The sequence below is a fragment of the Callospermophilus lateralis genome, chromosome 9 (genome assembly GCF_048772815.1).
Source record: "Callospermophilus lateralis isolate mCalLat2 chromosome 9, mCalLat2.hap1, whole genome shotgun sequence".
In the NCBI taxonomy this organism is placed as follows: domain Eukaryota; kingdom Metazoa; phylum Chordata; class Mammalia; order Rodentia; family Sciuridae; genus Callospermophilus; species Callospermophilus lateralis.
In genome coordinates this window covers 28415885-28440951 of record NC_135313.1, presented here as the reverse complement: position 1 = coordinate 28440951, position 25067 = coordinate 28415885, and the positions used below count along the sequence as shown (strand labels likewise).

Below are 25067 nucleotides of genomic sequence, written 5' to 3'. Positions count from 1 at the left end.
GGACTAATGGGCTGAGATATTGGCTGGCATTTCCTACTACCTATCAGTGCACTGACATAAAGAGCAAAATGCCCCCTCCACACTGCCCAAGAGCTCAGGTAGTACCCTGACAGCAGTACCCCTGGAATATAACTGCTCAGCTGGTAGGATGGTGTTGTGCATATTCCTCTAATGGAAGCAGAATCTTATTTACCACCATTAGCAGCCTCATGCTCTATGGGCCGCAAAATGACTCATCCCTCTAGCAACTGGTCACTGTGTGATCTTCATGGTTCAGTCTCATGGTAAGGAAATGGCACAGTCACCTTACTGGTTTTCCCCCAACTGAAACCTGAAGTCAGAGATCACAAAAAAACAGTGTTTTCAAGGGTCAAGTAGATAAGACATATAAGTGTAGTGAGCCACATGTGAAAACCCACAGCACTCTTGGGCTTTTCCCACTTCAGGTTAAGCATGGATACAAAGAAATACTGCTCTTTTGGTAAGAGGAACAACAGAGCAAGTTGGCCAATACTTGAAAATAAATGCTTTGCTTTCATGTCGGGGAGGCAATCAGGGGTGGTGAGGACAGTGGAAAAATGTCATCATGTGGCCATCATAAATGGATAGTGATGGCTAGTCAGTACTAGCCAATGAGGGCCATGTGGGAATGTGAGCCCACTGTCCAGATCTTATTTTTTTTCAGCAAAGTCAGAAATATAGACTTTTTCATGTGAAATTTAACAATCTTAAATATTGGCTAAATAAATAAAAATGCCTCATGTATTTTTTAAACTTCTCTGGACAAAAATAGAAGCATAAGTGAGATTGGTACTAGAAAAAGAAAGCTCAAACCCTGTTTAGCTTCTAAATAGGGTAGTCTGCTCAAATTTTAAAGGGCAAGGAGTACACGCACATATCCTCTGGTACCAATCTTCAGTCCTGGGGAGGGCTGCAGATGCTGTCTCTGAATGTAAAAGTCTCCTAGGAATACCAACTCCTTGGTCACTCCGGGCCTTCCTTTCATCTACTTGGGGCCATTCCAGTTCCCCAAACCACCTCCCAGACCTGTCTATTCTTAGCACCCCTGCTTTGATTGAAATGCAAGGTGCTGCCTGTCATGAGAAACTGATGAGAACCTAACCCTTCCTTTCCAGCACTGTTGAAGATGCACTACTATCCTGTGCCCCAGGACTCTAGTATATTCATGTACCAACTGTCCAGCACAATTCTAACTCCAGAAACCATGGTGTATTTTGATGGAGAAAATAAAGCAAGTGACTAACCAAATTGCCCATCACTGAAAACTCCTTCATTGAAATGTCCAGTTTGTTTGGAATCTTTTTCCACCTAAATCACACAAATGGCCAGATGGAAGGCTGAAACATTGACTGCTCAGAAGTTGTAAATTCCTCAATAGTGAGTTGATTTGAAGAGAAGGGATAGCAACCCTGTCAATTTCCCCTGAGAACTCTGTCTAGTTCCAAGGATCATGGTGACCCATCATGCCCAAGGAACAACCTCAACACCCTTCAGAAACAGGTAGGTGACCTGTGTGTGTGCGTACTGCCAACACACTGTGACAACTCACAAAGAATCCACCTTCATTCCGGCTGATGTCACAGAACGCCCTCCCTCAAAGACTGTGAGCACAGACAATGTGTGTGTGTGTGGCTTCTTTATTAGCTATGGCTAAATAGGAGTGAAGCAGGGACACTTGGAACATGAAGGACGCCACACAGGAGACACTTTCTTAGGACATAGTCTGCAGAAGAACAACTGCTGATTCATGACACTCAGGAGGACTTCTAGGGAGTGGGATGGAAATCAACAACTGTTTCTGGGAGGCAGAACAGAATTCCAAGGGAGCGGGAGGCGATCGCTACCCTGGGTGGAAGTCTATCTCTGAGCTCCAGGAGGCACAGGATCCTTATTTAGTTCTTAAAAAATTAAGATAAGAGGAAAATAGCCTTCTCAGGAAAAGGGGGGTGACAAAAAAAGGAGGAGGAAAAACACAATTGCTCTTTTCAAGGCACCTTAAAGAAGCACCCAGACAACTTGGCCAACTAAGAGACTTGGACAACCCTGTCCTGCTCTTCGAACAAATAAACACTGCTGAGGAAGGCCTGGCCAGCGGGAGATGCAGGACACAGGGATGGGGGAGGCAGGATGCAAAAAACGATCGCATTTCCTCCCAAGGAGAGCCAGGCCACTGCTGACATCCTGCCCACCCCCTCCTGCCATCCTGAGAGCTGCTGCCCAAGCCGGGGAACCCTGAGGCTTTCAGGGGCTTTTATCGTATTAGAAGCATTTTTCTCATCATAACTGAGACCTTTAGTATTGCATTAAAAAATGGTTAATTTTCTTAAGCTTCCTTTTAAACACAGAAATAGGATTAGAAGGATAACACGCTCAGATGCAAGCCCATTATTTGATTATGTCTAAACCTAATCCTGCCTTCACCTTGGCCTGCAGAGTCTCCATTTTGGGGTTTATTGGTTGATAATGCCAGGGCTGTCAGATACTATTACTTGGGTAGTATCTGTTGCTACGTGATCCTTCTTCCACTATCAAATGCTGAAGGTCTGAAATTGAATTACGGGGGGCAGTTCTCAAAGGGTTGCCATCTTTTGGACCTTCATGCTTATCTCCAAGGGAGGAAGGAATGGTCCAGGCCTCCAAAGAGTGGAGGCTTTCTCCAGTAAATTCATTTCCAATAATGCTTCAGGAGAAAAAGAAAAAAAAAAAAAAACCTTATAAACTAACCTCCCTTCTGTTAAACAAGCTATTTTTTCATGTTATGAAGGATGAGGGAAAACGGTATTGATGTTAATAAAAAGATCAGAAGCAGCAGCTGCAGGTGACCATTCTCTACCCTATTACTTTTCCTATTATACTAAAATTATTTGTCACATCATCTCCCTGAGGGTGGGAACAATGTCTTGTTGATACCCAGTGACAAACACAGCTCCCGGCCCACAGCTAGTGTTCAATAAATGCTTGCCTAACTGAACCAAGAATTCGTACCACCTCTTGATGACACGCAAGCAGACATACCCTCTTGGTGGAGAAGTAAAAGGCACTCCTAAATCTACCCATTTGTAAGACAGGTTTATGGCAAATTTAAGCCCCCCCCCGCCCCCGCCGCCAATCCTCCTCTCATCCCTCCCTAGCCCAGCAGCTTCTAAGGCTCTTTACCTGTCGCAGTGGTTGCATTTAAAGGGCTTTGCACCTGTGTGTTTCCTGTAGTGCCTCGTGAGCTCATCACTCCGTGCAAAACGCCACTCACATCCTTCCCATGAGCACTTGTAAGGCTTCTCACCTGCAGAAGAGAGGGAAAGACCAGGGTCAGTGACAAAACCTCCTACAGCTGATCCAGGTGTGCTGCCTGGTGGTCAGTCTCAGAAAAACCTGTATAAATCATTCTCAAAAGGCTACATTTCCTTACAGGGCACATCACATTTTTTTTTTTTTAAGTCTCTTCATTTTGTTTTGTTTTGGTTTTTTAACCTTCAAACATGGTTTCACAAGATCTTCAAATCTGAAGTTGTCATTTCAGTGCTCAGAGTCAGAGCATTTCCTTTGACTTGTGAAGGATCAATTTTTATTTATTTTCTATTCCCCAGAGCACTTTGACCCCCCACAGTCTAAACAGAAAGGAAATGTGCTATTTTCACCGGAACCACAAATGCTTCTAATTCTATTTTTCTCTAGAATCTAGGGTAATTTACCATTTTGGGATTTTTTAGTCTCCTCTGTCCCCTCCCCTTCTACCACAAAACATAGCCAGGTAAGCTGATCGACAGAACCAACAGTCCAGTAAGACAGGTTTATGGCAAATTTAAGTTCCTCGTGCCTTCCAGTAAGTGTGAGCAAAGAAGGGACAGGCAGGAAGGAGGAGCATGATTTGAAAGCAAAACAAAAATCACTTGATGAGTCCTGGAATTTTTGGAAAATACTGTCACCAAAGTTCTGGTTAGGAAACCCATAACTTAATGACTCCAGTGCATCCATATTATTACACAATATTTTAGAAGTCAATTTGTAGAGCAAGGTTTCAGCCACAGGGTAGCTGCTTAGAAGCATGAAATTTGAGTACATGTGCTCAAGTGACCTTTCACAGGAGAAATACAGATAAAGGAATATGAAGATAAAGACATAACTTTGCCTGAGACCTTCTTTTAAAAAAAAAAATCCTTTTAACTCATCACGTGTCTGTCACCAAACATGACAAATATTTGCTCTTCCAACTGTGTCGTGCAATGGTTCTAATTAAGAAGAAAAATAATGTTTAAAACCCCCATGAAATCATGAAACTGAGCCCCTGCCACCTAAAGGCAAGTAAGCACAGTGGTTAAGGTCTCCCAAGCCACTTTCCAAAGTTCAGCTTGCTCTTCTGCCCCTACGGGTCTAACCTTGGGCAAGGTTGAGTAAGCCTGGGTAACCATCTAACCTTGGGCAAGTTTAAACCTTTCTGTGCCTCACACAAAAGAATATACCTCAAAATGTTTGGAAAGGATAAATCAATATGCATACAAATTGTATATTAATTAGAACAGTGGCTGGCACATATGAGATTCAAATAACTGGTACATTACACACTGCATAACTTGGTATTTCAGGATACAGAGGTGCCAAACGATGGATGGAACATTATTTCTCTATTTTTTAATAGCTAAATCTTCACTCTGCAGCCCTTAAGAAGATATTACCAGTTACTATACTTGACCTACTTTCTTCTTTCCACCTTTCTCTTCCCTTTAAACTTGACTACAAAGCATTCACAGTCTCTATTTGTATCACCTAGAATCAAACCAAACATGCTCGAAATTTTTATTTCATTAAATTGGTGCCCTAGTGAGCCACTGCTCTGTAAGACCCACAGAGAAGAGGAATGAGACACACAGACGTTTCTTTTAAAGAGAACCAGGAGGACATGAAGGAGGGTTGGAAGCCCAGGAGGAAACCCATTCATTTTTGGAAACCTGGGGGGGGGGGGGAATGAATCACGGAGCCATGTTAAAAGGTCACCTTCTGGCTCCTTACAGCCAAAATTGTACAAGAGATTGCACCTGCTAAAGTTAAGGTAGATGACTGGAGGTGTGACATCAGTTTTGTCATCAGCATACTTGGGACCTTGCTCAGTTTCTTATGGACTCTAGACCTCAGTGTCTTTATCTGCTGAATGGGGGTGGGGTCTATTTCATAAGCGTGTATTTATTACGAGGTCTAAGTAAGTTGTCATGCACAAGATAGGTTTCTTGAGCCTGGAACCCAGCAGGTCTTCAGTTAATCTCAATTCCCTTTCTCCCACTATGTTTGCAGGGGCTGTTAGGGAGAAAGGTCTAACTAGCTGTCAATAAAAACTTTAAGAGCTCATGGGGCAGCCTAAATATTGGAAAACAGGGAGCCCTTTTTTAAAGTTTTAAACATTTTCTTAGTACATGGATGGAGAATGGATCTGAAAAACTGAGTGTTCTTTAGGTCTGTTCTGAATAAGGGGGTTAGTGAAGGGAAATTAATGGACCCCGGTGCCCTCTCTGACAGACATGTTGGCATCATTTACTTAATCCCACTGATCACCCACAGGCTCTGCTATTTTGAGTGGAAATCTGACACAAAAATAGGTAAATAATAATGAGAACGAGGCACCTAAGACTTCAGAAATTCAAAATGCTGTCTATTCTCAAAGATGTTCAAATATAAATAAAACTATGGTTTCCTGGCACCTCAGGAACCAAACATACCCCCAGTGCAACAAGGGCTCCCGGGAAATCCCATGAAACTCTACAGCAACAAGCCGAGACATCCAGTCCCCAAAATCAATCCCACAATCGAACTGACCCATCCATCACAGGAAACCACATTTTCAATGGCACAGGAAGGACAGAGAAATTAAAGGAGACTGAAGTGAAGGTCTTTGAGTATTTCTTTCAATTCAAACTATTTGCTTTTCCTTTTGCCAAATTCTTTTAACCAATCTTGTTTTGTTTTATTTTGATAAATAACATCAAGGTTTCCGTCATTTCCCAGAAAATGCTGCAGATGCTTAGTTAATTCCCAGCACACATCGACTATCCTGTCCAGGAGCAATGTCAGTGTCCTTCCAGTGGCTGTTTCCCTTTGGCCACTGCGCAGGGAGAAACTGCAGACAGCTGACGTGGCTCACGATCTTATCACGTTACACTGTTTTCTGTTTGTGGCCAGGTGCTACACAGAATAATACAGAGGACAGGCCCCTTTGTGCCCTGATACTTGGTCAAGTTATACTACAGTGATCTATCAGGCTACTCTTCCAGTGTCTATTCAGTTTACCTTTAAGATGCCATTTCTGCAAATACTCACTAATAAGAAAGTCAAAATAATCAAAAACTAACTGGACAAATGAAGGATTGGTGCCTGAAACAAAATTCAGAAATCAGAGGAACAAAAAAAAAAATGGATTGGAATATGACTTCATATTTAGGGCATAGGAGTAGTGGGTTTAGGTTGGCCTCACTTGCAGGTTCTGTGCCAGTCCCATCAACCAATTTCTCTTGGTGAGGCAGGTCGGTGAAATTCTTCTTGACAGTATTTTCAGCATGGCCAAAATGGCATGCCTCCATGGCTTGATCTGAGGTAGACCCACCTCTAGCTGCAGAGCATTAGTGGCCAACTCAATACCCCACCTAAAGATTTCTGTTCATTCTGCATGTGGCTTGGGTTTCTTTCTTTATAAAACAATTTTTTTGGCGGGTGCAGTGGCACATGCCTGTAATCCCAGTGGCTTAGGAGGCTGAGGCAGGAGGATCATGAGTTCAAAGTTAGCTGCAGCAATGTAGTAAGGCATCACAACTGAGTGAGACCCTGTCTCTAAATAGAGTTTTAAAAAGGGCTGGGGATGTGGCTCAGTGGTTAAGCACCCTTGGTTTAATCCCTGGTATCAAAAAAATAAAAAGGAATTTCTTTATTTAATAAAGAAAAGAAGAAATGTGTCCTATCTTTATGAGACAGACAGTGCAAGCGAAGTGTGGGGTGGCAGGTCAGTTGTAACTAGAGTTACAACTTGCCCCTCTACCTTCTCCTTCCCTCTCTCTTCTTCTCCACTCCAGGTACTCTTCCTGGGGATAAAACAGACTATCACCCCCTGCCCCAACTTGTGTAATGACACACATTCAGCCTGCTGCACCTCAAGAATGAACACAAGCGTTCCAGAGTGGTCTATGTGAGGCAGGCAGAGAAGAGAGACTTAAAACAGTAGGAGTCCAGTCCCCAAGCTGTGATGCGTGAATTGAATGAAGGTGAGCCCTTCACCAGGACGGTGGGTGAGTGGCGTGGTATTCTGCCCGGCTCACCATACTAGAGGTGGACACTCACTCCAGAACCTCCTGCATTTTAGGGAGGATATTGAGAACCCCTTTTCCTGCCTGGCAATCACCTTGGGAAACTTGTTTCCCTCGGGGAGTTAGGGGAGGACGTGCCACCTCAGAAGTGACAGTAGGTCTAATCAGGTGTAAACAGATTTACAGCCAGATGAGGGCTCTTGAGGAGAGGCAAAGGGTGCTTGAGAAACATGACTGACATTTAGCGAGGTTGAATCATAGCAAGAATTCACACTCTCCCACAAAATGGATCTGAAATGGAATGTGGTCTAAAGCACGGTGGCAGTTTTTGAGTTTCTGACAGGGTCATTCGCCCTAAATCGTGATCATCCGATTTGATTGATCAGACAACACTTTCATAAATATTTTCTGAGCTTGCGCCTCCAATGTATGTAGATTTATTCATGAATTATATAAATGTGCTAATGCTCCAGTATATTAGAATATTATAAAATGTACATTCAATGGAGCAATTAAAAAGAATGAGGGCAAATTAAAATAGAAGTTATACATTTTTCTTCTTGCACTCAAAAAGATCATACATTAAACATAAATAGAAGTTATATTTTTCCTTTTGCACTCAGCAAGATTGTGTTGCACAACCTGCTTCTGAGGTCAGTACCCTGTGGGTTAAATGGATGGGGCTTTGCTGCTGGCCCCATCTGACCGGTCTCTATGCTCCCACAGTCTATTTTCCCCACAGCAGTCAAAGATTCCTATGAAAATGTAAATCATAGCATGTGTGTCCCTTTCAGGGACTTTAATATATTATATATCCTTATAATTGGTTTCTTTGACATTCCCTGGATTTTATTTTGTGCATTCAAAAACATTATCCTGCAAAAGGTACCAGAAGGCTTCACCAGACTGTGAAGAACACTCACAACTCAAAAAAGGTTAAGATGAAATAAAAGTGTAAATGCTTCCTGTAGCTCCCTATCCCTCTCAGAATAAAAGTCAAAAGCCTATATGGCCCCACAGGATGGTATCTGTATGATCCTGCTCCTGGCTACCCTTCTGATCCCTTCCAGTACCCTCTCCTTTCCAGAGTCCCACTGCTACCGTACTTTACAGGCTTGTACCTCAGGGCCTTGGCACATGCTACTCCCTCTGCCTGGAACACTCCCTCATTTCATTCTTGATCCAGGTGTCTGCCTAAATGTCTTCTCCTGAGAGAGACCTATCCTTACTCTCTTCCATAAAAAAGTGGATGGAGTCATTTTATCCACCACAGTTAAATATTCTGAAATTAAGCTGCATATTGTTTGTGTGTTATTGCTAGCTTCCCCACTAGGCCATCACGTAGGTGTCCATTTTGCTCACTGGGATACCCACAGCACCAGAGCATGGCCTGCTCAACCCTGCTGAATATGCTGAATAAATTTAAAAACAATTCTGATTTGTTAACAAAGACCTCAGCACACACAGAGGGGGCAGGACAGACCGCTGCTGTCAATGTGGGGAACGAGCTTAAGAGCAGAAATGTGGGCTTGGTTATTTAAGCCTGACATCCCTCTTTGTCGGGGATTAAAATGTGGTCCTCTGCAATGAATGAAGTATCCCTCCCCCAACAGAAATCATTTCCACTTCATCCCGAGCTCTCAGAGCCTAAAACAGAAGGATCCTGAAAACCTTCCTATAACCTCCATCTCACACTAAGCTCTCAGCCTCCTGAGCAACGTGTCCTCTGGGAGGCAAAGTGCGTCATTTTATGAAAGTCGTTTGTAAAATTTTTCTCTCTGAAGCTGTATCTGGGAGAGCATAAATGATATGTCAACTGTACTGGGCTAGAAATGGGCCTTTAAAGATATAGAATGTAGTGTGAAATAGGAACACGTGGCAGAATCTTGCACTCAAGGTTTAATAGTTCCCTGGAAGTAAACATGGCTAATACAAAGTTTCTTCGTCCATTTTCTAATCTGCGAAATTTTAAGTTTCTAATCCAACTCCTAAAAACACTAGGACTTTGATATGCTCAAAGTTCTGTAAAAACTAATTTTATCTCTTATTGTTATTATTTTAAATGTGATTACTAGACATCTGGGTATGTCAATGGTTCTAGTTTCTTCAGGATTTGGATTAAGGACTCGGAAATTTCTCAGATCAAGAAATGGAAAAGCAGATGCATTCTCCTGTCATGTATTTTTTAAAATAAAAGCAATTTAAAAAAAAGAATTAGAAAAGCAAACTGTAAAGGAGGAAGAATATATTGTAATGGGTTTATTTGGCCACCAGTGCATACAGAGGAAATCAGTGAAGACCCTTCAGTTACTTCTGCAATACTTTCAGCAGCACTAGAGAATTTAAGCCACCTGGGAAATAAGCCTTTGTAGAGAGAGAATGTCACTAAGCTTTCTTAACATTAGAAACATAGTAACCGGTAAACATCACTCCATAGCTTGGCCATGCCTGCTCAGAGTGTAGGTTCTACAATTAAAAAATACCAAGTTATTGGCTGACTCTGCTTTGGAAAATTGACTGAGTTTCCCTTCAATTCCACCAGAATCTTAATTATTATCTGTTTTTTTTTTCCCCAAGATTTTTCACTTTGCTGATTGATGGGAGACAAGACAAAGACTTCAGTTTCCAGTTTTTCAGCATCATTTATATTAGATATTATATAAAATAAAATGTGTACTCTATTAATTTATGCTCCATTTTGCTTTTTCATTCATCTGTCATTTGTTCATGCCAACTAGGTGTTAGGACCTGAGCTACTGCATTTATACAAAACATCAGTCACTTTACAAGGCAAATATTTACCCCATTTAAAAAAAATTCTTGAAACAACTCTAAAATAGTGACTGGCCTAAGTTACCTTTTCATAGACTAGATCACCACCTTAAAATGGCTGTTCAAATTCTGTAGTCCAAAATTAAACCACATTCTCAATGAGGTACAACCGCTGCAGAATATGGAGAGAGGTGAAAGAGGATTTTGACATAACCCTAAAGCTGTGCTGTCCAGTACAGTAGGTACAACCACATGTGACTATAAGCAGTTGACTTGTTGCTAAGGTAACTAAAGAAGTGAACTTTAAATTTAATTTTAATCAAAAGTTAGAAAAATGATACTGCATGAAAAATGCTGTGCTCAGGATTACGTTTAACTTTCACCACTGAAAAACTAGCCTAGGGATTGAGATAGGCTGTTAAAAGTAAAATATAACTCATTAATAATTTTTCATATTTACTTCATGTTGAAATGATCGTATTTTTCATACAGTCATTTAGGTAAAATATATTATTAGTTTTCGTTTTACCTTTTTACTCATTTTAAAAATGAAGTTACTAGGAAACTTTACATTCTATATGTGGCCTGAATATATCTCTATTTTGAACAGCAGTAATTGAAAAGATATTTTCTCTACAGACACCCCAACATCAACTCAAGCTCCATGGCTCGTCCTTTCTGTACTTTGGCCTGTGCCCACCCATGGTCTACCTGCCAGAGTTCCCATGTCCACATTCCTACCTTTGACAGACACACTCTCCCATGCTCAAAACCCTGGGGTACTTCCTAGCTCTGAGAAGACAGAGGAGGAAAGACTGAGCAAAGGAGCCCTGCTACTCCACCTTTGTGGAATTTCTCATCTCCACCACTTGCTTTTCATTCTCATGACTGTCAACCTTACTGTCCAGAGCTCCCTAGCAATCTCACCAAACGCAACCACAGCCCTTCCCTGTGTCTAGGGCTTTCCTTCTTGTTCAGTTGCACCAGGGTCACTTCAGACCCACTAAAAATGCAGATTCCTGGTTCCCATCTCAGACTTTCTCTCTGAATCCTTTTCTAGAATCCCTTTGTATGGGTTCAGGCACCTGAGGAAGTGATGCTTACCTAAGTCAAGATGCGAAGGAGAAAGCAGTGATTAAATGCAGAGGATTAAAGAACTTGGTTAAAAAAGAAAGAAAGAAAGAAAGAAAATAGTACACTACGTACAAAGGTCCTGGGAGCAGAACTTGGAGCATTTAGGGAATGGTCATTAAACCAAGGGGTTCAAAGAAGCCTCTCTGGTCTTCACATCTCACCCCAAACTTCATGTGTGCTTGGGTCTCTCCCTGGACAGAGTGTAGATTTCATGAGAGCAGGAGTGACACTTAACTTATTCTCTCCTTTATCCACGGAGCATAGCATGAACTTTACACATAGTAGATGCTTAGATAACACTCTTATTTATATATTACCCATAAAGAATGCCATAAGAAACCCAAAGTAATTTAGACCCTTAAATAGTTTGTATCCCCTATAGTCCTCTCACCAGTAGCCCTCTGGTAAAGTGATTCTCATACCCAGCTTGCATTAGAATCCCCTAAAGGATTTATTAAAAAAAAAATTAAAAAAGAAAGAAAAAAAAAAAAACCAAAAAACAGGACCTCACCCTGGAGAGTGCCTGATTCAGTAGGTCTGATTCACTAGGGGAGGGCACAAAAATCTGCATTTCTAGCAAATTCCTAGACGATGCTGGTCCGGAGACCACACTTCAAGAACCATTGCTATAGTAGGGGGAAAAATGGACAACTCATCAAAACATCAATTATTCTAGTTCTGGCTTTGCCACATAATAACAATGTGGCCTTGTAGAGTCAGTTAACTTCTTTGGGACTCATGGTTCTGAATTGTGTGGGGAAGGAATTTTTTTTTTTAAATGTCCTGCTTCCCTTGCAGTTATGAAGATTCAATGGAGCCTACTATGTGACAGTGGCTGGGAGATTACAAAGCCCCAAGTGAATGAAAGGTGTCACTATGATGGTGGTGACATCAAAAGGAATTTATAGGCATGGAAAAGACTAGAGAGGGTAGTGGGAACAGAGCCCCTTGTGCAAGGCAAGGGCACAGGGGTTTCTCCATGAGACTTCAGCTGGAGTCAGGCAATGCACAGAGTCACTTCACAGGCCCATTCTGCATAGGGTACCACTGGTCAGGGGAAAACACAGGATCTAACAAACCCATGCTCCATTTTTAACAATTATTAACTTCATCGAAATGTTTGTTGGAGACAGTGTTACAATTCTGGTGAATCTGTTAGAAATGCTGGAGGAAGTTTTTACAATGAATGGCCATTCCAATATATGTTTTTAGATACTGTTCCATTTCCCTTAAGCCTTAAAAATACAGAATTTTCAGAGTCAAGTTCTTTTTGTTTTAATTACAAATGTATGCAGCATTCTAATATTTTCCAGTGGGCTCAGTAAAGTATAGCCAATTAACACTACATTCCCCAAAAAACAAAACAAAACCCTACAACTCCTAAGATATTGTTATTATTCCCCAAAGACTCACTTAAGAATTTAGACTTCAACACACTCATACCTGAAGCTATATGTTCTCAAGTTTTGAAATAGGTAAGTATGACCATTTGGAAAACCTACATTTTAATTTTTGTACCAAATTTTAAAAATATTTTTTATATTTTTGTTTTTTATTCCTAGTGCTCAATTTTAATTTTAAAAATTATTTTTATTAGCTATTTTAGTGATCAATCCAAAGAAAGTTTAATGTGTCTTGGAAATTTAAATACACTTCGGTGATTATCATTTACAATAAAGTTAAAAGCTAGTTATATGTATGTTAAATTAGAAGAAAAAGGTTACTAAAAGAGCCACTTTTTTTCTTTCAAAAATGACAACTTCATTGTGTGAATTTTATTGAGACTAATTGATAAGATGTTTCTTCCATTGAGTACTAAAGGTATTATTCTGCAAGCCAAGTCCCTATAATTCAATTCAATATATTTAAGTAGGAATTTAATTGTTAAAAAAACTATGATTTTTTATTTGTTCTTTTTAGTTATACATGACCGCAGAATCTATTTTTATATATTTCTACAAGCATGGAATATATATTGTTCTAATTGGGATCTCAGTCTTGTAGATGTACACGATTCACTGTGGTATATTCATATGTGAACACAGGAAAGTTGTGCCAGATTCATTCCACTGTCTTTCCTATTCCCATCCTTCCTGCCTTCCCTTCATTTCTCTTTGTTTAATCCACTGAATGTCTATTCCTCCCATTCTTGGTTAACTTTTACATATAAAAGAAAACAAATTCGACTTTTTTTTTTTTTTTTTGGATTGGCTTATTTCACTTAGCATGATAGTCCCCAGATCCATCCATTTACTAGCAAATGTCATAAGGTCATTCTTCTTTATGGCTTCTTTATTCCATTGTGTATATATACCACAATTTCTTTATCCATTCATCTTTTTAGCTCACCTTTGGTCAATCTTTAGTTTTTACTTTCAAATGTAAAGATAGTCACAATGCAAAGAAGACATGCAGAGCAGATTTATACTATAATAATAACTAAACTGTTAGTTTTTGAATCACTTTTTCATTTTGGGGGGAGAAGGGGATACTGGAGATTGAACTCAGGGGTACTTGACCACTGAGCCACATCCCCAGCCCTATTTTGTATTTTATTTAGAGACAGGGTCTCATTGAGTTGCTTAGCACCTCACTTTTGCTGAGGCTGGCTTTGAACTGTGATCCTCCTGTCTTAGTCTCCTGAGCCTCATTAAAAAAAAAAAAAATTTCAAGAATGAAGAGGAAAAAAATTTACTTTAGCTCCAAACCACATGGTTAATATGAAGGGCATCACTGAGCCAACTAAAAGTAAGGATACCCCTAAAGCAGACAGACAACCTTTAGAATTAAATGAGCTTAGAATAGGAACTTTCCCCTAAAATCCAATCAATTCCAGAGGTTGGCAACTCACATACTCAACTCAAAATAAATAGAGCAAGGCATTCATTAGTTTTGCATTGGAGGAGGGTAGTAAGAAAAAGAATAGCGGCAACATACATAGCTTTGAGGGAGGGGAAGACACAGAGGTCTTTTGGGGGAGCTAAGGGTAGTGTGAGATGATCAGGTGCCTGAGAATCATGGAAAATGGAGGCATGGAGGGCCAGTACAGGTGTGGGAGGGGAAGACAAAAACAAGACTCACCATATTAGTGACCCTTGGTGTCACCAATTGGCACCTTAGTTGATGGTGTCTAGTTTATTGTCCTGAATATGTTAAATATTTTCCTTTTTTCTAAAATTAAATAATAAAATCCTTACTATTAGAAAGTTAACTTTCTCCTACATACATGATATATATGAAAATAAATGGACCAAGAGTATTTAAAAAAAATCCTATAGGATAAAATAATCCAAAAGTCACCTAAGATCTGCTTTTGGAAACAAGATGATTGGTTTCAGCATCCTGAATTTGTTTTGATAAGCTCATAATAACACTGATTGCTATTCCCTGATTATAGGAATGCAGATGGTAGAGAAGTAGCCTAAAAATATCAATATTTCATAAGATAATCTGCCATAATAAAAAAGGTAACTTTTATCAATTTTTAAGGAAACCAAACTGAACCATTTACATCCAGATAATGGAGCGCAGGACCCTCCCCTTGACTAGCTACCATTTGAGTTGAACAGATATAGATCCAGTTCCCTCGAGATTTTTAAAAGCAAATATCAAATCAGTGAAGGTTTAAAACATCAATAATCCACATAATTCTCTTCCAAGATGATCAAATTTTTTTTTCAGAAATTGAATTTTCCCATTGACTAAAGCAATTCAAATGATACCCAAGTATGAGGTTCAAGAAAAGAGTAATCCAAAAGAAAACTGTAGTTTCTTATTGTGACAAATGATAAACTAAGAGAGATGCTCTTTATGTACCACTGCCCACGTACTGAAGAAAAGATATTCGTGAAACCAAGGCACCTATTTTTCTATGCTCATTACCCATCGCACCTTACATAAGCCTGCTGGTCCTCTGCATCACTAAATATCCCTCCCCCACCTTTTCCACTTACAGGGGAATCTTCTACTTATAAGGTGTCAGTCTGCCACACGTCACCCTCTCCCAAAGTATTTTTTTTTTCTTCTCAGAAAACTACAGCCTTGTTTTAGCTTTCACTCAGGCCACTTATCTACTATTCCCTGTACATATTTATCTTTTTTATGCCTTGATCTCATGCCCTCCTTTTCCCCACCCACGTGAGCTGGAAAGTGCTTTTAAAACTGGGACATCTTATGCCTGCAATTCAGTAGATCCTGTCTAAGTAGGTGTCTAATATGTGTCCAGGCACTCGGTTAGACACTCCCTGATTGCCTCTTTGTAGAGGAGCAGTCCAGCTCAGGTTTGGGCACAACATTTGGTAGGACATGTGTTAACTAATAGATCAGCCATGGATCAAAATCCATCAGTGCAAAAAGCTTTGTTCACCTTGCTTTCCAGATTCAAAAATCCTAACATGCATCATTTTCAGAACACCTCACCTCTGTCCATGGTGAACCACTCAAGTCAAAGACTTAGATTTCTGATACAATTCACTCACAGGGAAAATATAGTCTCTTCAGTGTGACACATCAGATTTCGCCAGCATTAATGGGTTCTAATATGCACCTATCAATGACATTGCTAGAGATTAAGGTAAAAAGGAATTGCTGCATTAAAGAGATTCCAGGTGGAAAAGCACCAGGCATGCAAACCAACACAACAGGGCCCAGTGAGTTCGATAAACGTGGGTATGTGGGTACACACATGGAAAAGAGAACCCCTACAGTTCTACCATTAAGGTAGGTGCCCCAGAGAGATCAGCCTCAGTGAAAAGTTGCCAGGGACAAGGGCAGTTATATAACTCAGGGAGAAGGACAGGCAGGTGTCAAGGCCCAGGGAACAGTGACACTGGAGTTCATCACCATGCAGGTGAAGAATAAGTATATGAGGTGCAACCTCAAGAATGAACTGAGAGGTGGTAACACCCAGATCCTGAGGAACCTTGATGACAACACTCTCCCCTCAAGAGACTGATTTTCTTGAGGCCAGAGTCCCTGTCTTTTTATTTTTTTAGGGGGGACAAGGGTACAAGGGATTAAACTCAGGGGCACTCAACCCCTGAGCCACATCCCCAGTACTATTTTGTGTTTGATTTAGAGATAGGGTCTCACTGAATTGCTTAGTGCCTTGCTTTTGCTGAGACTGGCTTTGAACTTGTGATCCTCCTAATTCAACCTCCCAAGCTGTGAGTCCCCATCTTTGTGCTTATAGCTGGCACAATGCACAGTCCTAGTTGTTTCAAAAACACATCCTCTGGGAGTGACTTTGGCAGAGGTGGGTGCTCCTTTCCTCTGCGCATAACTTGATCTGGAGGAGACTCACAATACTGAGTAATTTGTTTACAAGCTCTGGCCCTACAAAACCAATGGTCCCTTCCAGGGCAAAAGTCAGGCCTTATCCATCATTTTAAGTACTCCCCAGACTTAAAATGCTAAAGACCTGTCAAAGACCCTCCATTAACCCAGGTGAACAAGCACATGCACATACTACTAGTGCATCTTCCTAAACTTCCTTCCAGCACTGTGCCTACAAGATCTTCCTAATCCTGCGTCTGCCGCTCCCTAGTAGGAGTCATTAGGAAGAACCCTTGAAGTCTACATGAACACACACACAGCCTCCCCTCCCCCCCAAAATCTGCAAACAATTCAGCACAAACATATTGACACCCACATATGTAGAAACATCCCCTCACAATCTGTCAGACTATATACCCCTAACCTCAAAGAGCCTTAATTTTTGTCTGTGCTAAACCCACAGCTACAAGATGCTTTCTCTTCATTCTTCCACTGGAGAATGAAAGCATCTGGGAGGAAAATGTCACTGCAATATAACTTTTCACTTTGGAGGTGAAAAAGATGCAAGGCATATAAACGTGTGGCTCATTGGATCCTACATGCTTGCTCTCAGTCAGTAATTTCCCAGTCACTTCATATTATTCTGATAAGGCAATATTCTCATGAAGTGTAAAGTGTACCTTAAGTTTCCATTCTGGATTTCTGCTGTTCCAATGGAACCTAGTTTTCATGCAAGTTTTTGTTTTTGTTTGTTTGTTGTTTTTTTTTTTTTGACTTTGCAATGTGCCATAAACTAATATACTAGGATTTTCACCCAGTCACACATTTAGAATTTCAGAACTCAAGCATTTTCATGTTAAGATGTCTGCATTATAGGCTAAAAAGAAATTATTTTCAAGACCAGAAGCATAGCAGCAACTGCCATTGTTGCCTATATTCATTCTCTTTTCTACAATAAGAGTACCCTTATCTTTTACTTGAGCTCATGGCAACCTGGAATAAAGTCTGTCTTGGTTTCTTTGCAGTTGCTTATTGATATCTGACTAAGCTCTGGATGATGAGATGTGAATGGAAGTAGCAAGTGCAATTTCAAGCTACTTTTAAAGGTTGGGACATACCTGGCCCTTCCCACTTTTAAAATAACTGCATGAGAACTAAGTCCCTAGAAAGCAAGCATGGTGGCCAGCATCTCCAACCCCACTAACCTGATCATTCCTTAGAAATGGAAATCCTAGGGATGGAGAAAACTGGGTGAAGAGTTAAGAATGAGCTTCCAACGGTTTTGCAGAGCAGAGATCTAAGAGCCTGGACTCCATAGGCAAGAGAAAAACTTAAGCTTTGTTAGCTTAGGTCTCTGACATAAAAACTTCATTTATGATCTAATTCATTCAAAGGGTAAGAGAAACAAGTGAAAAAGATACAGGTCCATATGGCCAATACCTATGGTATAACAATTATTTCACAGCTCAATCTTAGTTAGCTCTGAAAGGTTGTCAGAGCTTCTAGAAATGGTATCTTGTATGCAAGTAAAGTTTAGTGGAAAACACACACACACATACACACACACACACACACACACACACACACACACACACATTCTCAACCAGGAGGCTTGAGTTCTAGCTGCAGCTCTTATAATCACTCTGTGTCCTTAGGAGAGTTATACACTCTGAATCTTGCCTCCCTCCTTTATAAAATGGAGCTAATAATCCTGTCTTTGTCACCAGCCTCACAGGTCTATTGTAAAGTGTTAAGAGATAATTTCTGTACAAGCACTTAATGTATCAGGAGGCACTAGATGGAAAAGGTGATTATTAAACTATTCCACACATAAATCCTTCTTCATGCAACTTGGCTCATATCAACACTCAGTACCCAGCTACACAGGTGCCTGTAGTCACCTGTTTTTAGTAAAGATGGTTAGAGACCAGTGTGAAGGTGTAAGGAGCTTACCACCTCCTGAGACTGGCATTTCATTAATGATAAGATGCCCACTCTAGCTCCTCAACAGGTAACATACTGCTGATCAGAAAACTAATGTGTTTGAACCAAGCAGCACAAACTCATCAGTGTACAGAGAAAAACAGTCCAAAGTCCCAGCACAATTAAAATATGGGACATATCACACCACACTCTATATCTCATCCACTAAAATATATTTGGCTTTTTCTATTGGATGTATAGATGGCAGGATCAAACCCTGATGGGATGTCGATATTTTTCCTCCTCACATACACACACAGCTAGTAGAAAACTAGGAGTGGGAGGAAAGGTGTGATGTGTTATACATAACTAAGCTTGGCAGCAAATGTATCCCTGCAGAGAAAACACCTTGAATGATCATCCTGACTTGTGGCCCCATTCCACCACTTTTCAATCGATGATAGTATTTTACTAATCCTGGGTAAATGGGCTGTAGGCTCATGTTTATTGAGCACTTAGTATATGCTGGGCCCTACAACACTAAGGGCTTTTATATGTATTTTGTCCTTGAATCCTGTCAATAGCCCTAGGGAACACATGCTTTATCCTCCTCTGTTTCCTAGATGAGGAAAATGAAGGTCAGGGAAATTAAGCCAACCACCAAGCTCATTTAGCTTACAAGTGTCATAGTCAAGACTTAAACCTAGGCAGTCTCACCTTCAGAGGTCACGTGCTTAACCACTACCTCACTGCCTCTTATTCAAATGCCAACAATTAAAATAGAATAAATGTTTACATTCCCTTTGGAAATATGTTCTGGTAAAACAAATGTTTCAATGGGAAAGAATTTCAGAACTCCTTAGATGCACCCAAAGAATAGCTGTTCTAACTTTTAAAAAATGAATGAACAAAGGAATGTAACCTCCTGAAACTAGCAGCCCTCTTCAAGGCTTGGTCTACTTGCCACAGAACCTTCATGTGGGGAGAGAGTCAGTTTTTCTCAGAGAAACTTCATATCAACTCCACCAGCATTTCCCCACTTCAGTCCTTTCTCAAAAATCATCTATGTAGCTTGACACAGTTCAAGGTAAACCAAAAATGGAGACTCCCAAGGCTGAGCGCAAAGCCAGGGCTTCTTTTTTCACCAGGCCTCTGATGCTGGTGAGCCCTGCAAAAGGCAGAAGGAAGAGAGCTCCACACTGGGCTACTTCCTCCAACTCCTTAGCAGGGATGAGGTTCTCTCATACCTCTGCGGCATCCTGTCCTACATCCGGGAAAAGAGGAGGATCAGAGTGTGTTCCCTACAGGGAGCAAGAGACAACGTGTGGCAGGAGGAGAGGCAGGAGCAAGACCCTGCCGACTTAGAGCGACTCGCCTGCTGCAGTCTGTTAGCCAGGTGGCTCCTGAGCGCTTGAAACGTGGGCACTCAGAAGGCAGACATGCTATAAGTGTAAAACAGACACAGGATTTCATAGTCTGCAAAATGGAAAAGGAAAGAATGTGAAATAGCTCAGTAATAATTGTTTATGTTGATTACTCGTTGAAATGCTAATATTTGGATATACTGAATTAAATGAAATATAGTATTCTAATTAATTAATTTGCACAATTAATTGCTTTTTAATTGTGGCTTGTAGAAAATTTACAATTATGTATGTGTCTCACATTAACTTTCTATCCAAAAGTACTCTTAAGAGTTTGGACTTCACCCTACAAACAATGGCAGTCACTGGGAGCTTTTAAGTCAAGGCATAACATGATCAGAATTGAAAACTTCACTCTGGCTTTAAAATGGAGCATGCGCAAGACAGGGCAAGGAGTGGATGGGTTTGGGGGCTCTCTGGGAAGTTCTACAACCATCTAAGAGAGGAGACAGTGGCTGGAGCATGGATTTTATTACTTACAGCAGCAGAGATGGAGGAAAGTGGACAAATACAAAACATTTAGAAAGCAGTGCCCACAAGATATGGCCATTGATTGGAAGGGTGTGCACCAGGAATGCCTCCCAGGCTCTGCTCTGAGCAGAGTGGACAGGCCATTCAGTATTTATGGTTCATCAAGCATCCTGGGGTCACAGCAGCCTGTTTGTATGAAGTTTCCCTGCAAGGGGCATGAATCATAGATGCTCTGGGGACCTTGGAATTAGTGCATGCTGTTCCAAAGTGCTTTCCTCCCGAAGAGCTCCCAGAGCAAGTACCTCAAGATTATGCCAAGAAAAGAAACACTTTGAAATGCCGCTGGAAACGATGACGGTAATTGATGCTAGACCAGAAAATAAGCTGAAAGCATAGCTAATGGGACTGACTGGGGTGAGGGGAGGGTGGGGGGGTCTTTGCTCCAAGGCCCCCTTCTTGGTTTCTTCCCCTGGGAATTCTGGCACAGCATTGCAGGAGAGAAGGCTTTGGAGTCAGGCAGACTCAATAGGCAGCTCAACCACTCACTATATCTCTGGCCCCCTCTAGCCTTCCATTTTCTCAGCCTTAAGGTGAGAAAACCTTGTCTACATTGTAAGAGACAGGTAGAAGACCACTGGCCTACCAGGTCTGTAGAGAACATTCCAGAACCAGGGCTATTATAGATCAACATTTTTCCTCCCCTCAAACCCAGTCAATACAGAGAGTCAATGCAGAGAGGGTGGTGGGTATAAATGAAACTCCAGCTTTTCTCACCTCTCCCAGGTGGAAACATGACAAATCTCAAGAAGAGCAAGGTGGGCTATTTTAGTGTTAACTACACAGAAAACCAAAGACCAGAATGCAGTTGCTCTGACATTGGAGGCTGGCTCCTTCCAGGGCAAGCATTATCATGAATAATTAAAGCGAAGCTCTGCTTATCAAAATAAATGAACAAAGGCTGCCTCTGACATAGCAGTCCCTGCCCCCACCTTTTTTGGGTTGCTTTAAAAGACCTTTTTTTTTTCCCTTCCCCCAGCTACAGCTCCTTCCAATCCGATCATCTTCAGAGACCTCCCTATCAATTTGGGTAAATTAGCAAGCTTCTCCTCCATATGGACCTGCGGCCATAAATCACAAATATGAGCATGTGTAAAATTATATAGCATGGGCCCAGTGTAATAATAAACACATTTATATTTTATAACTGCTGTTTTCTCCACATTCAAGCTGCCTCATTGCCTGGGCCCCATGGGTTCCCAAGCACTCCCCACGGCCCCGTGTGTAGCAGTCTCGCTTCGTGTGCAGTTTCCTTCCCGCTTGTCACAGAGCTCTATCTGCCAAATGCCAGCCGGCTCTTCTTTGTGCTGCGGCAGCGGGCAGGGAACCATACAGGCTCACGGCTCTCTGCAGCAGAACACAGACAAATGAGCAGGTGACCTTTCAAACCGTGTCAAAACGGGCCCTTGACCCAGAGACCTCAGAACTTCAGTGGTTTTGCTGTCTAAATCACCCAACTGAAAAGACCTATGTTTGCACAATGTGATTATGTTTACACAAAGATTTAACGCCTCAACAGAGCAAAAGCTGTTCTGTTAATTTTAATTATTGCTTTATTCTTCTCACAACAGATTTTTTTTAAAAAAAAATGTTTAACAGAGAACTTGTGGTAATTGATCCCATAAGCTTTGTACCTATGGTCCTTCTGTCTTATACAGTGACAATAGTGAGAAGAATGCATGAAAAGTTTCCCTGGGTTGAAAAGGATTCTGTCCAGTCCCTGGCTTTGCTCATTAAACATTCTCTCTGCAGAAGACATTAAGGAAAACCACAGAAAAACTTCAAGATCTGACAGTGGGAGGGGGAGGTACACAGGTGGGTTAGAAGCATAAGAGCCAATATCAAATGAAGATGGAGGGGCCCTGCCAATTATAATGACTTACTATTTCCTTGGCAGGTAGAATAAAATAAAAGGGGGAGGGAATTCAAAAATACAAAGACATACAGGATGACACAAAGAAAAATCTACAGGCAAACAATGCTCAGAAGTTGTGCCCTCAGGGGTAATGTATATTGTTCCTTCCACCTTCCAGGAATTTGTCTTTTGGTGTTCATATCTTTTCTTTCTTCAGATCTCTGGAAGACAATGCAAGTGCCCAACCTTCTGATGTTCCTGTGGATCCTTTTGGCAGAATGTTGGAAAGCAGCTATTCTTCTGTGCTGTATGCTTTCTTGAATACAGAGGAGAGACCACTGCACATGCCAGGAGAATCATAACTTGAGTTTGGGATCTTTGCCTATTAGTGGATTTATAATCCCTGTATTTACCAAGGATCCTTAAGACATTTAACTCACCATCCAAACTATCCTCACAACTATCCTCTAAAAAGTGGGCACAAAAAAGGAATCAAATAGAAAGATCCCTAAGTCCATATTTGCCATACAGACAAAAATAAAGGCACAGAAATCATTTGTTCAAATGATTTTGTTCAAATCTAGTAGACCTCTGGCATGAGCAGAGGAACATGCAACTTACATGTCAAGGTCCATCCATCCCTAGCTTCCTTCAGCTTCTTCTCTAAGCCACCTTCACTGGATTTCCCAGTTTTGTAATCAGAGAGGGCTGCTAAAGTGCATTCTTTCAAGTAATCAGGGAAAAACTTCTATTTATTATTTCTTGCCACATATTCTCTACAACATGCAGGTGACTAGCACTCAAATCTCTTTCCAGAATAATTACTATGTGTTTGTTTGCATCTTTAAAACTAGTTGAAATAGGGAAAAACCAATGAAGATCATCCCCAGGTTCAACCAAAACAGATGATACAAGACCATCATTCTGTTTTCTTAGCTACCCTGAATCTGTAGTCACATTGGACAAGTCAGATGTCACTTCACAGGATAGTGATCATATGCACAATTTTAAGCAGGATGGCAGATATTAAGCCATTTATTCCCTGAACCATAAATGCAAATAAATTCATTTTTATTTAGTATTGTTAGGCCCCACCAAAGAAATAACCAATTTATAAAGAAAAATACAAAGTACAACAAGCTCTGCTACATTTCATCAATGATAACTTTAACAATCTTTCTCTGAGCCTCAGTTCCCTAATGTGTAAAATGGGTATGCTGAGAATACTTACTCTATAGGTAAATCAGGGTGAAATATCACGGCACTTGGCAAGTTATAAAGATCAATGCAAGTGATGTTATTGCTTAGTTGGGTAATGCTAAAGTGGAAGCAGCCATTCCCAGGTTTCAGACTCAACTGCCTTCTTACTCCCAAAGCCAATTTGAGTAGGAGTGTCTCAGCCTACCCTTTCTTGAGCACATCTGCTCTGGGGAACTGACTGAATAACCATTGCATCTTTGGGTCATCAAGACAAATATTACAAATTCCCAACAGGGTCTAAAACTAAGGTCCGATAACAATTGTGATCCAAAACATGGCACTTACCATGACCCCATGAGGCCAGCTCACTAATGGCAATCTCTCCAAGTGGCAAGGGATAAGCTAATCTGTGTGAAAGCCACAGATGTCACGTACTCCCTATAGCTGCATTCACATGTATGAGAGGAATAATGTCAACAGTATTATCTCCAAACAGCAAGGACAATGCCATACAATTATAATAGCATATTGTCCATTGTATCTGGGGATGGCACGTCTGACAATGTTATTTTCTATGCATGTGAATGTAGCTAAAAGGGCCAATGCATAATTCACATCTCCTAACAAAATGCAGGCCATAAAGTATGTGTCCATTAGATAATGCCATTGAAATACTTTTACATGAAATAACACCTTTCTCCCCAAGAACTCAAAGTGTTTCTAGTACTTTCCTTATGGTGCTGATGCTAACCAGAATAGCAAATAGCAGGAAATGGAGTCAAGTAGCAAATAACATGCAATGTACAGTTTTTCCAATAAAATTTCTATTTTCTATCTGAAAACATGTCCATCTTGTTTCTGTGCTAACAGTTAATATCCTTTTAGATAATAAGGAAACAAGTGTTATAAACCAATGTGGCTGCCATACAAGAGGTACAGTGGGACTATACCACATGGTGATGCAGATCTTTAGGGCCAGGTCTGTTAGGCCTTTTGCCTGGCAAACTGCCTCTCTCCCACATACCAGGCTGGCAGCTCGTGTGATTCAAACCCCTGTCTCAGCAAAATCTCAAATTATTACAGGTCAGGAGCCTTCAGCAAAAGAGGAGGGGATGGTGCTCAAGAAAGACTGCCATCACAAATGTTAAATCTAGAAAGCTAAGCATCTTTCTAGATGCTTAGGGGGGGGGGGTCAATTTTCTCTATATCCTAAGGAGAAAACGGCACCTCTGTAAGTCTCAATAGAAATAACGAATTATATATTATTTTATATTTAGTCAATACAGTTAAAGAGCATAAAAATCAAAGGCAGGATATGGATGGTAGTCGTAAAAGAATAAGGAAATCTTTTTCAAGTGGTTCAGAGCAATTTAGAGAAGGTGAGGACAGAGAAGGTCGTGTTGAGCCACACTTCTGACCCTTGAAGCCAGATAATTCTCCACTGTCCTATGTCCTATGTCCTATGTGGGGCTGTCCTATGTACTGTGGGGTATTTAGTAGCATCTGGCCCTCCATTCACTACATGCCAGCAGCACCCCCCCCCGCATCCCCGCTATGTGCCAATGAAATGTCTCCAACCAAATGTCCCCCATGGGGCAAAATCTCCCCTGGTTAAGAACCACTGCATTAAGCAACTCATGATCTCGCATTTTGGGT

General features: G+C 41.0%; 1 protein-coding gene across 3 annotated transcripts in view; it reads right to left on the bottom strand.

Annotated features, from left to right (window-relative positions):
- The window catches only part of Klf7 (KLF transcription factor 7), an 88805-nt gene that overhangs the window by 9314 nt on the left and 54424 nt on the right, over window positions 1-25067 (bottom strand). For all 3 annotated transcript variants that reach the window (XM_076865933.2, XM_076865934.2, XM_076865935.2), the window contains exon 3: window positions 3178-3301. In XM_076865933.2, coding sequence (XP_076722048.1) covers window positions 3178-3301 — 124 coding nt within the window. The remainder of the gene's footprint in view (window positions 1-3177; window positions 3302-25067) is intronic.